The following is a 16,877-nucleotide window of genomic DNA, read 5'->3' on the forward strand; positions in this document are numbered from 1 at the left end:
CACTGATCTGAGATTTTTCCTAGGGTTTCTGGCAAAGCAGACTGTGAATCTATTTTCTGCTCTTCTAACTCTCCTAATAAGCTTTAAGCACTGAAAAAAAGATATTAATCTTTTCCTCATTTCATTATTACAAGGTGCTGTATATATCAACTCTATCCCTGTTAAATGATGACAAGAACATTAAAGAAATTGATTTCTGCCATCACAAGAAACTGAACATGAGTAGATGACCTTCAACACAGAAAGAGGTCTTATGTTAAGTGCCACCCACTCAGTGGCCACACATTACAAATTAAAAGCATAACATCACTATATTTTATCTTATACTTACCTAGAATGTCAAGAAATTTCTTTTGAGGATTATGAATATATTCAGGAACAAGTTTCATCCAAGGTACCCACTTTTTTTGAATACCATCAAAATGAAAGTCATACAAAGTTGGCAGCTGACCTGCAAACCATTAAAGAGCTGAAGTTTTCTAGGACATTGAAATATTTCATAAGAAAATAACCTGACTGAAATGAAAATGAAGGGTAAGATTTCTGGACCACAACGTGCAACCCTGTTCCATTTACTTATCATTTAACCCAGCAAGACATGAAATAAAATTATCCTAGTCCTGCACTTGGATCATATTATTGCTTATTAGCACCCTTCCACTGGTTTTCCTTTCCCTTTCTGTTTTTCCTTTCACTGTTTATCTTTTCAGGTTGGCATAGAAAAGTACTGTTCTGTGAGGATAAACCAGTTGCTAAGAGTCATCTAGCATCAGTAACTATAAGGGTTTTTTATTGATAGAGAACATCAAATGTATTTTGCAGCCAGGATAGCTAGCTAGAAGGAAGAACAATGTTGTACCTTTATGGAAACTAGGACTTTCCTAACATAATCAAAGGGATTCAGAGTAAATTTTGACAAAATCCTACCTGGCAACTCCCCTGGCTTAGCAAGGATGTTGTCATCATGAACAGTTGACATACAGGAAATATGTTTAACATATTCATCAAATTTAATTCTTCCAGTATCATGAAGAGCAGCACCTAAGGAGGAATATAAAGCTTCCAAGAAGAAGCACTCCAGAACATCAAGATCATCAGGTTGTACCACAATTAAAGCTTCCAGCATCACAGTCAACTGCACCACCTGTTGAAAAACAAGACAAAACTATAAATAGAATCACCATTTAGATACATAAGAACTCTTAATATGGTTTCAGATGCCTGAGTGTTTGCTGATCTTTTCTTCTTACAGGTATATCCACTGATATAAGTTTTAATGACAGAAGAGCATTGTTAGGAACTGACTCTTTCTATTGTCTCTTGTTAGCAAACTGACATTTCAAGTGTGAACTCTACTCTTGTGATTTCCTTGGGAGGTTTTATTCAGTTCACTTCATTATTCAGTTTCACTTTTAAGATAAATTTTTTCAACCTTTACTTTCTATTCCTCACCATATTTAAATCTGTTTGAGGAACAATGGTCTTCAGCCTTTCTCCTTGTTTGCCATCCACAATTCCTTCCGTAATCATATCAATAAGGCAGGGCACATATTTTTCAAAGAGACGATTCAATTCAATTCTCTCTTGCTGAAGGAAGAAAAGTACAAGAATTCATCCCACGGAAAGCTGATTTGTGAAAGCAAAGCTTACCATCAACATGTGGCTAACCAAATACAATTGCTGTTGTAGGAATCACTTCTACCAATGATAGGGTACAGTCACATGGAGAAATTTGACATTGTTGTTTGGACTGGGTATTCAGCAGGTGAGGATCTGGATTCATCCGATGGTAGCAACTAAGTTGTCTTACTTTAGTTCCCTGTGGACTTGAATTTTTAATCTAAATGTAAGAAACAAGGACCTAAGCAATCTCACCTCTTTGGAGATCACGTAAACTGATTTATCGTTTCTTCTCTGCTCAGAAGCAACCGCAAGTTAGAAAAGCTGGGAACTCTGTTTAGCCCTCTGCCACGGGCCTAGCGATTAGATTTGTTGTCCCAGATTGTAAGTACTTAGCTGAGGTTTGTACATTTGGATCGTATTTGCATTAGGTTACTCCCTACATAACGGAGAAAGACAGGTACAGAACATGGAATTCCTCCTTGCTAAGATCTTAACAACGCTCTGGAAGTGCCTGTCTTACTGCACTGACTAGGGAGAGAGTGTAAGGCAACTACTCTCCTGACCTTGATGCGTCAGTTAAGTGTGGACTTTTGGAAAGAACGTAAGACTTTGAATCATATTTGTTTGCGCAAAAGATACTTATTCTATAAAACACAATAGTTCATACAGGCAAAAATTGAGCATTTCATATTAAAATTAAAATTTGATTTACATGAAAAGCAGGTAATACCACACAAAGATGAAAGATCATTAATTAACCCTGTAACTTTTACTAAAATATTCAAATAAATTAATATGCATAGGAAATCAATTTAGGAATGAAGGAGAAGATGGGTACTTGGGCTTATAATTAAACTTGATATAGAACACAGGCTCTCTCTTCAAATAAACTGTTCTACATTAGTATGTTGTATTTTATTTTTGTCATAGTATAACATAAAACTGCAAAGAAAGTATCAACGTGCATTTAAAAGGGCCATAGACTCAATATTCTTTAATGTGAGTTGGTTTTTCTGCCTTTAACTCTAGAAATCAGGCCCTCTCTCACTGGTGTCCTTCCTAATAGAGCATCTTTCCATGAACAAGGACTGAAGGCCAACTTACACACTTAATGAAACTCAGTAACAGAGACCTTAATGACAAGTGAACTGGAAGGCAATTCAGAAAATCAGACTGACTTTATGAAGGTGATATGTTTTTTTTAACATCTGTCTACAGTTCAATATTTAATAAATAGTCTATGACCAAGTGCAGAAATTCCCACCTCATTTTCTCTTTTTTGTGTCCACTTCTGCCAGTAAGGCTTATATTTCAGATTTTTAGGATCTACAAAGACCATTCCGCAGCGGGATACTGTGGCAGGAGATGCATACTGTAAGTCACCAACCTATAAAATGAACATAGTAGATAACCACACACTTAAAGAATAGCCAGACTAATTGCTTTTCAGGCTTTGTAGACCCAGCTGTATCTAACCCTTCCTATGTATTGAATGGTATATTCATTACCCACCTCAAACAACAGAGCACAGTGTGACTGAAGTCTAATCCGCTCCCCATTTGCCAGGGTCAGTAGCTTGTTGTCATCCATGACAGAATTCATGTTTTCAACCCAGAGAGCATCTACGTCTCCATCAAACAGAATGTACCTGTGGATACAGGATTCAAGGAAAACAGTGACTTATCTCTGATTTTACTTACATATTTCACAATCCATGGTGCCATGAAAGGTACCGATGTCAATCCAAGTGTTTTGAAGCCTCCCATGCATCTTTGATAAGTGCATGGTTTCTCTCCATCTCACTGAGGCTGGAAACTCACAAGAGACAGAAAGACCCCCTAGACACTTTATTTTGCATTTGTTTCTGAACTAGCACAGTATAAAATATTTTGTTTTATATAAAAATAAGTTATTGACGTAAAACTTAGTATCTAAAAATCATCACAATGATTTCTAGCAGTCTACCTTCGCTCTTTCTTATCTGTAAGCCTATTGATATCCCGAAAAATATTTGACAGTACTCCATCTGTCCAGTCTCGTGTGGTAGGGTCAAGGATCCCATACAGCTCAATCACACTCATAGCTTTAGGGTTCAGTGTGTAAAGTTTTGTCAATAATCCCAGCCTAGAAACACAACAAGAAAACCAATATTAAGATGACACAGTACCATCTCATGTTAACCCAAGCAAATATTCCAGTTAACTATCGATCCTGTCATGACTACACAAGTTTGACTAATGCAGTCTATGTTATTTTACAACCTGAATTTCACATATCAAATTATCAAATATACTCACTTGGTTTGGGCCTGGCACAAAGTGTTAATGACAACTGATTTGCCACCTCCAGTAGGTCCAACTACCATTGTAGTGTGCCGAGTTAACATTGTCTCATACATCTGAACAACTTTATCCACCTGAAAAAAAAACATATTAATTCAATAGACTGCTGTCCATAAATCTTCTATGGACAAGACCAGCAGTTGGTCTGTATCTGCTTAGCTTTCCTGGAACCACTCCAAAGTGCAGCAATGCACACCCAGCCTAATGTTTACAACAAAAGTCAGGCAATTAACATTTTTTATACCTGGACTGGTAAAACAACATAACCTCCTTCTTCCAGCACTTGTTCTACAGCATCATTAAAGTTAGGGTAGCGGACTCGAGGGCAATCCAGGCCAGGAAATAGGTCAGATATTAGGCCAAGGAAGAGAGGTACATCTTCAAACACAAATTTGGGAAGGTTCATATCTCGTAGAGCTCTCATCAGTACAACCTCCTAAACAAAATATAGCAGAATCAATCTCTACCAAATAGCTAACCAATTATCTAACATGTAGTACTTTCAAACACCTCTAAAAACCATTACCTGATTACTTTAGTACAGCTTTGAGAATGCTTTCTTGGCATCAGTTAACTAGTAGAAATAAAGGTCGTTTTGTAAGGATTAAGCTGACCAATAGCTAAAAATAATACACTGCCTTTTTCTACTATATTAACCAAATGCCAAATGGCTTGAGTGGCTCATTCCATAGCTTCCCTGATTTGATGTTAAAACAAACAATAAAATACTCAATTGTTTTATAAACATTCACAAGTTTTGTAGTTCCCTTGAGAGCATTATTTAGACCCCAACTTCCTGACAACCTGCATTGTGCGTCTGTAAATAGTTGTATAGGAGAGTTTCCTTCAGCTTTCTCCAAGTTTTAGGCAGAAATTTGAATAGTAATCTCCCTAAGCAACTGGGTATCACAAGTGTACACATAGAAATAATAATAAAAAGTGTAAAAGAAAGCCATAAAAATCAATGCAGCATTGAAAAACTTTCATTTATAAGTATGATGTAATGCTTGAGCTGTATGATTAATAACTGTGTGACTTTACTCAGGCAGATAATGATAGGACAAGGGGGAATGGTTTTAAACTAAAAGATAGGAGATCTAGATTAAATACTAGGAGGAAATTCTTCACTCAGAGAGTGGTGAGGCACTGGAACAGGTTGCCCAGGGCAGTTGTGGATGCCCCATCCCTAGAGGTGTTCCAGACCTGGCTGGATGAGGCCCTGGGCAACCTGATCTAATGGCTGGCATCCCTGGCCATGTCAGGGAGTTGGAACTACATGTTCTTTAAGGTCCCTTCCAACCAAAGCTGTTCTATGGTTTTATGGTATGATGACTGGAGCACACAATTTGGGTTTATGTTCAGAAACCAGCAATTGCTATTCACCCAGAGGCTATTTGCGTCCTAGATTTAACATCAAAACTGCATATGAAATATATACAAAGTAGTAAAGCACCTCATTCTTTATAGGTTTCCCTACTTTGAGTTCTGATACTAACTTGCTGGCAGAGGGCATGATGAAACTCAGTAAGAAAATAGAGACAAATAACACCAGTGTTCCTATTTCCAAAGCAGACAAACGGCAGATGTGTCAACACATCCTATTCCTAATGAAAAAGAATGATCTGAGGGTAACTAAGTGGTAAGTCTACCTCACTGAGGTCTGCTGATCCTCTTTTCAGTTCTCCAGCCATCACCAACACTGACTTAAGGGCTCGCAGTCCAAAATCATAATGATGTTGTTTAGAAAGTTGTTCTTTTGCCAGCTTGTATAGCACTGTCATCTTTTTGGCAAGGATCTGTTTAAGAGTTAAGTTAGATAATCACAAATATGTAAGTCATGACCAAACACTGACCACACATACATGGGTGTATATGTGGGTATGGATAGCAATACAATTTTCTTACCTTTGCTGTAAGGAATCCTTCAGAAAAGAGCATGATTTCACAGATTTGCTGAAGATCTGGTACAATAACAACCACAGGCCTGAACAAAGCTTTTACAGACTCAGGGAGCTCAGTTCGGCCAGCATAACCAGGATTCATCGTAATGAAAATGCCCATTCGGCTATCGAGGTTAATTTCTTGTCCTTCAAACTGAAAGTGTAAGAAAACTTTAGAACAATGTGCATTTGGAGCTGAAATAAATAGTATCATCTGATAAAAAAGAAAAACAGAAATATTGGGGCACCCAGTAAACACAACATGTTAAAAATTCAGTTTTAGATAGTCGCGTAGGTACATTCAACTCATTATTTGCATCCTGGACATAAACATCAAGACATTTCACATTTTTCAATGGAAGTTTTTGTCTGAGGGTTTTGAATTCCTATAAACATTATTAAATTAAGCCTCACAATCCACATCAAGTTAAGTTAATCCTCTCCCTAACTACTACTACACTATAATCCCATTTAGTTACTATTATCCTATTTAGATTACTCTTATCCCACTTCACAAAGGAAGAAGCTAGGAAAGGATTAGGAAATAAGGAAAGATTTAATATCCCTGAAAGTATGTAAGAGTACATATTCTGGAATTTGAAATGTTCAGCACAAAGTAATTACCAAAGAAACAGCCCTTTGATCTAATGATGGTGTCTAGCCCTGAATCTTGGCTTCAAGCACAAGATTAGCCTTCACAATTGCTCTTCTTTTTTAATCTTTACCTGAAATGTTTTCAGCTGATTCATTAAAGCATTTCGAATAGTCTGAATCTGAGAGGAAATGACTGAAAGCACAGAAGCATCGATACGATTGAATTCATCAAAGCATCCCCATGCTCCACACTGGGCAAGACCAGAGAAGATTTTACCAACTGCCTAACAAAAACAAGCAGAAAAATATCTCAGCAATGAGTACATAAAAAATTCAGCATCAGCAAATTTTGATGTTAAAAGTCCTAATGACCAGGTAAAGCCTCTGGATATCCATATATGCAGGAACTAGCAATCTGTCATAAGGTCTGTCAATAATTATTTGTCAAGTGCAGATAGCCCATGATGAGCTCAGGTACATATCACCTAGTCATTGTTTCCCTGCTTAAAGCATAGATAGAATCCTGAAACTCCTTTGAGAATTTATTCAAAATATACTTTTTTTTTTTTTTTTTTTTTTTACTGTATTTCATTATCAGTTGGTACAGTATCTCTGTGGGAGGAATGGTTAACTCTTGATCATGTCATGACTACACAAGTCTGAATAATGCTGTCTATGGTATTTTACAACCTGAATTCCATGTATCAAATTATCGAATATACTCATTTGTTTGGGGCCTGGCACAAGGCATTAATGACAACAGATCTGACACCTTCAGTAGGTCCAACTACTCTTATTCGAAAGTTGAAATTATGTCCTTACCCTGGGCACTGAAAATGAACAGTAACTGCTGTCAGAGAATACAGATCTTAAATTCTTACTTTGAAATCCATGCCCTCTCCACAGTTCGTCACTACACACAGCAAGCCCAGTGCTTTGGCCAGATCTTTGGTTGTTTCTGTTTTCCCTGTACCGGCTGGCCCTGCTGGTGCTCCTCCCAAAAACATTGATAAAGCCTTTGAAGACAGACCAAAAAGCAAACAAAAGCATTTGTATTACGCTGGTAGCAAAATCATGAACAAACCTGTGGGTACAAAAAGCTTTAAATCTTATCTGTCAATACATTCTATATTATCTTTGAGGCAATCAGTTGAGAAGGCTATTGCCACCTATTTCAGACATATTTGTGTTCACATTGTGTTTTTTTTTCAACTTTATCTCCTAGTTGGCAGTTATGTGACTGCATGGAAGTATATTTTAAAAATGTGTGTTAGCAAAAATCTAATATATACCTGTGTGAGTGTAAGATAAATACGATCTGTAAGCGGGGTGATCACAAGACGTCCATTCAAACCCATATACTCATAACCATATGAAAATGTGCCTGTGCACTGCCGCACGTTCAGTTCATCTGGCTCTCGGTCCCAATAAAAACGCAGCTGGCTTTCCCATTCAAACTCCTGAGCCTGCAGAATACTACACAAGAGAGGTGTGCTTATGTGAGATAAAAGGATGGAAATACAATTTGTGGATATGGTATTTTCTGAAGAGGTTGGGGAGTTTACCTGTCTCTTACAAATGTATCAACAATGTCTCTGGCATGAACATCAATAATGAGAACAGTGTTGTATTTTTTCCTGTCATTTTTGCTCAAAGGCACTGCAATGCGAGTAACCAGGTCATCAATTTGCTGGTGCATTTTTTTAGCATACAGTTTCATTGCCTGTTTTTCTCCCTTCTTCACTTTCCGAAAGACATCTTCCACCTCCCATGTCCACCACACCTGATTAGCAGCCAGCACCATCATGCCTTGGTAGAGTAACATCCAATCAACTCTGTGGGAAAAAGATATAGTTTGGGAGTCTGAGTTACTGTTTATTTTAAGTAACTCATCAGAACAAAAAAAGAAAAGGAAGCTCCTCCTATTTCTGCAACAACTACAACATGGACAAAGGTTTATAAAGACGTATAGAATTCCATCAAGGTGTGATGTTTTATTTCTAAAGCCTAAGAAATACTCTCAGAGAAAAACTACCTACTCCATGTGTAACAATTGCCGAGTAGAATCCATACTGAGAAAAACACACTGCACACATCACTAAAAATGAAAATTCAAGGCTTAGGAAATAACACACAATAGATAACACAATTTTTTCTGGTCAGTTAAAATGCTGGATATGCATGTATATCCCCTCCACTTACAGAAATACAGGCTAAACTGTGCATAAATTAAAAAAAGAAGTTTCTCATTTTCTATATTGCTACAGGCTCGTAATAACATATAAGGTATTTGTATTATCTTGATACCGATCATTTCACCTGCTTCTGTCTTCACAGTATCGAAAAATAGCTTCCTTAGTAAGGAGTCTGTTTGTTCGTCTCATTTCTTTTAGCACTGCTGTCATCCAATTCTCCACTCTGCCTTCTGCAGCTACAGCCTGCCGGAACTCCATCACCTCCCCCTCAGCTGAAATCATGGCTGTTGCGATTTTCTTATCATTATCACCATCCTGAAACCTCAGGGAAGCTATGTTATCATACATCTGAAATCAACAAAGAAACTCACTGGCATTTGAGAATCCAGGCTTTGGAGATTTAAGTATATCTAGCCCCCATTTAATGTTGAAAGGAAATTTCCATGGACTCTAAAGCAAAAATGGATCTGGTTCTAAGTAATCAAATACAAATGCTGACGTATAGCTCAGCAGCCCAACTGCACCGTAAACAAGCAAATGATCTGGCTCAAATTACATTTTTTTTTTTTTTAAATAAAGATCTATCAGGAGCTACAAGAAGGTTCTTTAATGATTGATCATTCTGGTGTGTCTTGAATCTTCTCTACCATAACCACTACTGTCCAGTATGAGAGCCAGGAGAGACCATTGATCAGATTAGATTTATTTATTCAGAACTTTCTTCAAGAAGCTGCCAGGATGTTCTTTGTATGCGAAAAATATTATTGCACCCTTAAGAGCATGTACAGTATAGTCTGTTCAACTTTTAAAAGCACCTAAAAGCACAGGGCACTTTGGAAAGCCAGACACTGTACCTTTATCATGTGTTCCTGGACACAAAGTGGGTTACTGCTGCCAAGGATACTAAGCAACTCTTCATCAGATATAAAGAAAAATCTTGGGAAGGCATTTCGCTTGGAATCCAAATAATCGTTCAAGCTTTTCTGACATTTCTCCAGCACATCATTTATATGATGGAGGTCTGATAGACGATTTGGGGCTTCACAGGCTTTTTTTATTGTTGGTTCTTTTACAGTTTCATCTATTATCTACATGGGAAGAGAAGAAAAACTAGAAAATACCAAACAGCAATAGATTATACTAAAGTATATTTAGCTAATGACAAAACACACAGCAAAAACAAAAAGCAAAACACACTAAATAACTGTGCTGATCACAAGTCAAGTCAGTTACTCGCCTCTTTAAACATCCTGTCTACGCTGTCAAATATTTTGGCTTCCTCTGGAAGCTGTGATCTTATATCTCCACCAATAAAGATGCTCTCCAGGTACATCCATTTTCTCTGAACCACCATCCAGATCTAAGAGTCAAATGTTGCCATCAAAGACAAAAAAAATACAATAGAAAACCCTGATTATAAATAAGCATTAATTATTTAGTCCAGCACTTTCCTCCTTACCTCAATTACTTCACCAATCAATGACAGTGTTTTTTCCCAGTGGTGAGCAGTTGAAAGGAAAGGACCCACAAAACGACTACCCAAGATACTCTGAAGATTGACATTGTTATCATCAAGAACCTCTAGAATTTCATCTACAGATCCCAGAATAAAGCCTCTCTTCTCAGTGCCTTTGAAGTATATCTGTACGGTAAATTTCATTTGTTCCCATGTTTCTGCTATGTCCTTCACACCCTGCATGTGAGCATAAAAAGATGCATATTTCAGTCTTCAAAAACTAGGGAATTATAACCTTAACTTAAAATCAATTAATTCAGAAAAGTTTTTTGCACAGATTTTCACCCCTGGTATATAAGGAGGTCTATTTCACAACATCGTGATGAAAACGGAATAAATTCCATTTCAGATGCTTTTTCATAAACTAGACTTGCTTAATGTAATAGCAGAAATCCAACATACTGCTGCGGAAGTCAAGACAACTAAGATTCTGTGCCACATTGTAGCTTATTAACAGAGCTATTGATCTATTAGTTACTTCACAGCAGCTCCCTGAAGATGGCAGAACTTTCTGCCATTCCAACAGAGATCTCACATAAAACAAACTATTGTCATCTGTCTTTTTAGTTTTATTACAATTTTTAAATTACCTTCTCAATGCTAAGTTCCTTAACAGCTGTTCCAACTATTTCCTTGATAATATCTGAGTGTCTGTGAAGTTCCATAGCAAACATATTCTCCAAAGTGAATGTTTCTGTTGTCATTTCAAAACTTGTGCCTGTTCTCTCCATAAGGTCTTGCCAATGCCTGTTTTAAATTGACACATCAACAACTATACCAACCACCACAATACAGTAAAAATGAAAACAATTGTAATTTAAAATATAATAACGAAACCATGTTTCGCATTGTTTAAAGAACTAGCATTTTAAATACAGAAAGTACTCTAGTCATCCTAATCACGGTATATGTTATTACACCAGTTCATTAAGCAGAAAGTGAAGTTTCAAGCTGCAGGACACAGCATGACCCCTGTAACTAAAATTGAAAGTTCTAACAAAACAAATAAAATCTTCCTCTCTATATATATTTATTTATTTATTTAAATAAATCAAACCTGTCTCTTAAAGCTTCATTTTTCAAATCAAGCAACAAAGGAATGGAGTCTCTAAATGCCTTCATTTTTGTTTCCAAGTGAAAGGCCACTGGCATACTGCGGACTGGTTTGGGCAGCTTTCGAAAGGCTTTAAGAAATCCTTCGATTCCTTCCTGAAGAAGCTGGACATTGAGGTTTATCCAGAGTGTCCGAGACCATTCCTCTTTAGCTGCCTGGGAACAAGGTCACCAGAAGGAAAAAATCATATTTCTTTTTATTTCTGACCCAAAAAAAAAAAAAATTTAAGTACAGTAGGATCTAGAAACCACAGTCAGTATGCACATATAATTGTATTAACATTTTACAAACAGAGGAAGAGACCGGTTCACATTCAAGACAGATTCATAACAAAACACAAGCAGTTGTATAACAAATAAATCCAAAAAAAATACAGACAACAGGAAAATCGTCTGTAGGAGCATACTTTACAGGTGATTGATCTGGCTGCTGCTATCAAGGCATTTTAATTTAAAAAAAAAAAAACTTAATAAAAATAGTTAAGATCAATTAAAGCCTGAGAAACACATCGTCACCTGTACACATACTATAGCTAAATGTAGTTCGACTGCAATAACCAGGAGACTTGTGCAGTATAAGGCCACCCAATAATTTCTGGGGGACCGGGGTCTGTTCCTGTCTGATAAGAGCATGTGTTTGGTTCACTCCAGAGACATTGTTTTGCTTCTCTGCTAACATCATTAAACTCATTTCATGGTGACAGTCATTTACAGGTCACAGTTTATTTCATGCAAAGGCTCAGAAACAGGGTTGATAGTAATTAAAGCAGCTTCTTCTTCCATCCTCCAACTTTATGCGTGGTATGTGCTTTGAATACACATATGTGTATGCATACACTTACTTTTTGTAATTCATAAATTTCATAGATCTGCTTTAGACCTTTCATATCATTCTGCGCTTTCGTTAAGTCAGGGTACACTGTGGCTGGCAAGTCAAAAAGTCTCTCAACACTGCCCAGTTCCTGATGAACTTTTTCCAGTTTCTCCACTTCTTTTTCAAAAATGGCCATGAGTTCCAATCCTGGGAAAGGAGAGAAATTTTTCTAGATAAACAGTCCCATCAACCATAGGGAATAAGTAAGATGGCATTTCCATAGAAATTATAGCAGCGAAAATGTCACATTTCCATTTGAATAGTTTTTATGTCAATAAGGAAATAATAATTTGCTTGTTTTATATAACCTTTGAAGAATTTTCTAAACACTAGTTTTGTAAAGGCATCCCTTTACACATATTAATCCATTTACCTTTATCAAGATTTTCCCCAACAGCACCAGGCCCTTCAGCCATGAATTTATGGAAGAAATCTGCTATCTCCTTACTGTAGTCCTCAATCTGTTGCTGTGTCATCTAAAGAGAACAGTGTTTAAGTTGTTTTCTTTTCCATTTCTATTTTCTTAATTAATTAATTACAAATACTACCTCTGTGAATTTCTTTTTTATGCCTCCAAGGTTGTGATCAACTTCTGATGCTTCAAAGAAGAGAGCCTCCCACTTTTCCTTAATCTTGTCTGCCATCTCTTGCTCTTCTTCAGCTATCTAAAACAAAACAAGTAATCTCACACAAGCAATAATTAGTCACAAGAAAATAAAGAAGATGTATTCACATTGTAAATGTGCAAAACATGAAAACAGCTTTGCAGTGACCTGAATCAGTCTCAGGCTGCACTGGGGGAGGTTTAGATTGGATATTTGGAAGATCTTTTCCAACCTAGATGATTCTATGAATCAGATTTAAACACATGCAATATGTCCATTTAAAGCGGAGATACTGCTTTGAGAAGGGAGGTTGGACTAGACAGTCTCCCTTCTCACCTCAGCAGTACCATAATTCTGTGAAATGTCTTAACAGGAAAACATTTATTCATTCACATGTGAAGCATTTGTGCCCCAAGCTCCAACGCAAATTGTTTTATGAGACAAGGCATAACATTCACTTACTGGAATACTGTACATTGCAAGAGTTCGGTATCTCTCCCAGATGTCTAAATATTTCAGTTCCACCTTGAGTGACGTGCCTCTGATCTCTGCAATTGTACCGAGGACAATTTTGAGCTCTTCCAGGGAATCAGGTTGTATCTGAAGATTCTGTGATAGTCTCTGTAAAAAATAAATAATTTCCAGAGGCAACACCAGGAAAGCAATTAGCCAAAATTATAATTATTACTGAAACACAAAACACAAGTAAATAATGTGCTGATTCATTTACATTGTTAGTCTATGGGATAAAGATAACAACAACAACAAATCAACACAAAGTAAACACCACTACAGTAGGGATGTTTTTACTACAAAAAATAGTTATAAGCAGTGTTTTAAAGGGAACTTCAGAATTACTTAGTTGGACCCTTCACAAGCACAGGAGTGAGAAAGTCCTGTTTTTTTGTGTGTGACTGTTTTCTCTTGTTTACCAGCTACAGAGAGTGGTGGCTCACCTCTTTATGTATGACATACCAGAGTACACCAGACAGTTTCAACCAATTCAGAGAGTAGTTCAAATGGTCACCTGCTAGTCAGTACTAGCTGCATAGGACAAGAAGAACTGAGAACACCTACCTCAATCTCCTCCTGAAGACTGAAGAGTTCCTGTCTTGCAGACTCATTAAGCAGCTTTCCAAGTGAAATCATCCAGTCTCTAGCATTCTCCTCCACCATGTAAACTAAAGGACCCATCTGAAGCCTGATAAATTGCTCATCTTTAATCAAGGACTGTTGGGTCACTTCTTGAGCTATCTTCATATAGAACTGCAACTTTTCATCAAAGGTGACACAAGCAGGCTTTTTTGCAGCAAACTTCTCTATAGCTATGTCTTTGTCTAATTCCCACAGAAAGCGATACCTCTTCCACTGATTCAAGTACTTGCTGAGAGAAGCCAGGAGTTTGTGGACATTCTGAGTGATGAGAGCAGCCTGTTCAATTATCAGAGGGTTCTGGGAGATGTCACTGTAAAAGCTGAAAGTGATAACTTCATCTTCGACATGCTGAGGAGGGCACTCAATACATGTGCCGTGCATCCATCGCACAAAATGCTAGAGTTTTCAAGACAGGGTTGAAAAATAATTACTTTTTAGAGAGTCATATTAGTCAAATAATTCATTATTATTTGGGAGACTATGTAGGAAGGGGTGTGAATGATTTCTCAAATCAATTGTTTTTCTGACAGCATGAGAAGAGACTGTATTTTCACAAACACTTGAGAGCAGAGTTAATTTCATCCTAACAAAATCTTCCCATGCATTATTCAGTCTGTTTTAAAATCTCCACTGAATGGCAATATAGCATTGCACAGGGAAACAGGTATTACATTAAAAAGGCTGGATGCTGCAGTAGAACAGAACAGCAAATCTGAGCACAGGAAGCACACGATCTAAATTTATTCATTTCATGTGATATCTGGAACCATTTCTTCATCATCAGAGGGCAGGACCACTGCCACAATATTTGGCTTCTTTTCTGGAAGGCAGTTCAATATGACCATACTCATGCAAGAAAATAATGCCACATCTTTGTCAACAAGCTATATATTCCATCTACTGCTAACCTGCTGTCCTAGATGTCCTTCTCCTAACATTTTCTGAACTGTTTTTTTGTTACTTTTGTGGAGAGCTGTAATATGGAGAAGGCTACCCATATTTGTTACTCCATCAGATTATTTAAACATCAGAAAAAAAACATCTGCAGTGAAAACTATTTCCTTGTGATGTATGCTGATTTATAGAACCAAATGATGTCCTTACAATGGCAAAACTGCTAAAGAGTAGCAAATAATTTTGCCTAAGTAAAAAGTGCATAAATCTTTATGGTGGTTTTTTTTTTGTGTCTTGCTTTTTTTTTTCCTCCTTTGTTATCAGGCTACAAAGTTAAGACTTTAAAAGACTTTTACAAAAGACTGTAAAATTAGAACTATGTACTGGATATTTTGATTTCAAGAAAGAGCAATATGAATCTTCCCTTTGTCATTAACACTTGCCCAATTAATTCATAATCATCATAAGCAAAATCTGGCAACAATTAAATTTTAATCAAAAATCACCTTAGTGACCTCAACACAGTCTTGGATACATTGTGCCATCATTTTGTCAATCTTGTTGGCATTAGGTTGCAAGATTATCTCGGGAGGAGATAAAACAGCTTCTATTTGGAACAACGGCACATTTGCAAGAACAGCTTCATTAAAAGCTCGCAAATTCCTGGGAGAGGAAAAAAATCATGTCACAGACAGTAATGATCAGGTACTGATCCCTCCACAGAATGTCCAACAGAGACTGCAATTATAAGGTATGCACTTAGATTTGCAAGCAGATCTGTCAGAAGTCAGTTAACTGTTATTTCAGCGGGAAACACTGATGTGTATCTAAGCAAAATTGTCCCACTAGGACTGATTTAATGCAAAAATTTGGCTGGCTAAAAGAAGCTATTGGAAGGAAGGAATGGGAATACACTGGTGCAAAAGGACCCTGAGACTACGGTCAACTCCTATGCAACAGCCCAGACAGGGAAGCCCACAGAAGTCAGCTGAGCATGGACTAGAATACAAAGACATGGATCACGAGGAGAGATGGCTGGGAAGCTTCTAGAACACTGCAGCACTCTGTTAGAGATTCTGTAAAAAGCCATTGTAATATCTAGCTACAGGAACCTCCTTGGGCCCAGATAAAGCGTAATCCAACAAACCTTTGTTCTTGTACTGGTGTTCTCTGCATTACAGGGATGCATCTGGCACCCAGACACCAAATTTTCAAAATTGTATTCTTTACTAAAACAAGGCATTGACTTTAAAAACAAAGCTGGGATATGGAACTATATACACTGCGGAAGAGGTGCATTTCTCTCTTCTGCCAGCAACATGTCCAATATCCATTTTCTCAGAATTTGGGTTTCTTCTCTACATTGTTATCAATTCTCCATTCTTTGCACAAACAAACAAACAAAACAGTACAAATACAAGTCTGTCTCAAACTGCAAATCACTAAGGAATTCAAACAGTATACATGAGTTTAGAACAACAGATCTAGAAAATACTAAAGATGAAAGAGTAAAAACCCATTAAAGCAAACAACTGACTTACTTCAAAATTAACTCTGTCAACACCTGATAAATCCTGTTTTCCCAGTATGCATAATAGGAAGCTAACTTTGGAGATTTGCCACTGTTTGTATTGGCAACCCGTCCTTCTACTTTTGTTAATGATTTTGGAATGGCAGTATAATTTCTAACCATGAGTTCTGTATCTTTTGCTCTTTCACCCTTAACATATACAAAAAAATCTTTCATATCTGCAAAAGATCACAAAAAATAGCGTTAATAACTGCAAAAGATCTAACAGATTTCAGTAGTGGAACAATTAGCTGGTCTTTATTTGTAAACATGAAATTGATATTGCACACTAGAAAAATATCTTCATTTAGTAATGCTAATTTATTAATATTTCAGCCCTCTGATTTTATATGGATTCAATTATTCAATAGTAACCATTAGATGCAAAAGTAACCTCTGTAAGACTCACAAATCATTCAAAGAAATGTGGTCCATCACCCCTACCCTGTCACTGGA

The 16,877-nt window shown here is 37.0% G+C and overlaps 1 protein-coding gene across 1 annotated transcript in view; it reads right to left on the bottom strand.

Moving 5' to 3' along the window:
• The window catches only part of DNAH10 (dynein axonemal heavy chain 10), a 57,666-nt gene that overhangs the window by 27,460 nt on the left and 13,329 nt on the right, over positions 1–16,877 (bottom strand). Inside the window, 27 exon segments of the mRNA XM_050714284.1 lie at positions 332–451; positions 928–1,144; positions 1,453–1,587; positions 2,888–3,010; positions 3,136–3,271; positions 3,589–3,747; positions 3,921–4,039; positions 4,210–4,401; positions 5,615–5,761; positions 5,871–6,059; positions 6,631–6,783; positions 7,381–7,515; positions 7,792–7,975; positions 8,065–8,334; positions 8,819–9,042; positions 9,549–9,782; positions 9,932–10,054; positions 10,154–10,387; positions 10,801–10,957; positions 11,268–11,479; positions 12,166–12,344; positions 12,571–12,673; positions 12,746–12,858; positions 13,261–13,423; positions 13,880–14,353; positions 15,358–15,514; positions 16,393–16,600. Of these exon segments, the coding sequence (XP_050570241.1) occupies positions 332–451; positions 928–1,144; positions 1,453–1,587; positions 2,888–3,010; positions 3,136–3,271; positions 3,589–3,747; positions 3,921–4,039; positions 4,210–4,401; positions 5,615–5,761; positions 5,871–6,059; positions 6,631–6,783; positions 7,381–7,515; positions 7,792–7,975; positions 8,065–8,334; positions 8,819–9,042; positions 9,549–9,782; positions 9,932–10,054; positions 10,154–10,387; positions 10,801–10,957; positions 11,268–11,479; positions 12,166–12,344; positions 12,571–12,673; positions 12,746–12,858; positions 13,261–13,423; positions 13,880–14,353; positions 15,358–15,514; positions 16,393–16,600 (4,860 nt within the window).

The sequence above is a fragment of the Cygnus atratus genome, chromosome 17, assembly GCF_013377495.2.
Source record: "Cygnus atratus isolate AKBS03 ecotype Queensland, Australia chromosome 17, CAtr_DNAZoo_HiC_assembly, whole genome shotgun sequence".
Lineage (NCBI taxonomy): Eukaryota > Metazoa > Chordata > Aves > Anseriformes > Anatidae > Cygnus > Cygnus atratus.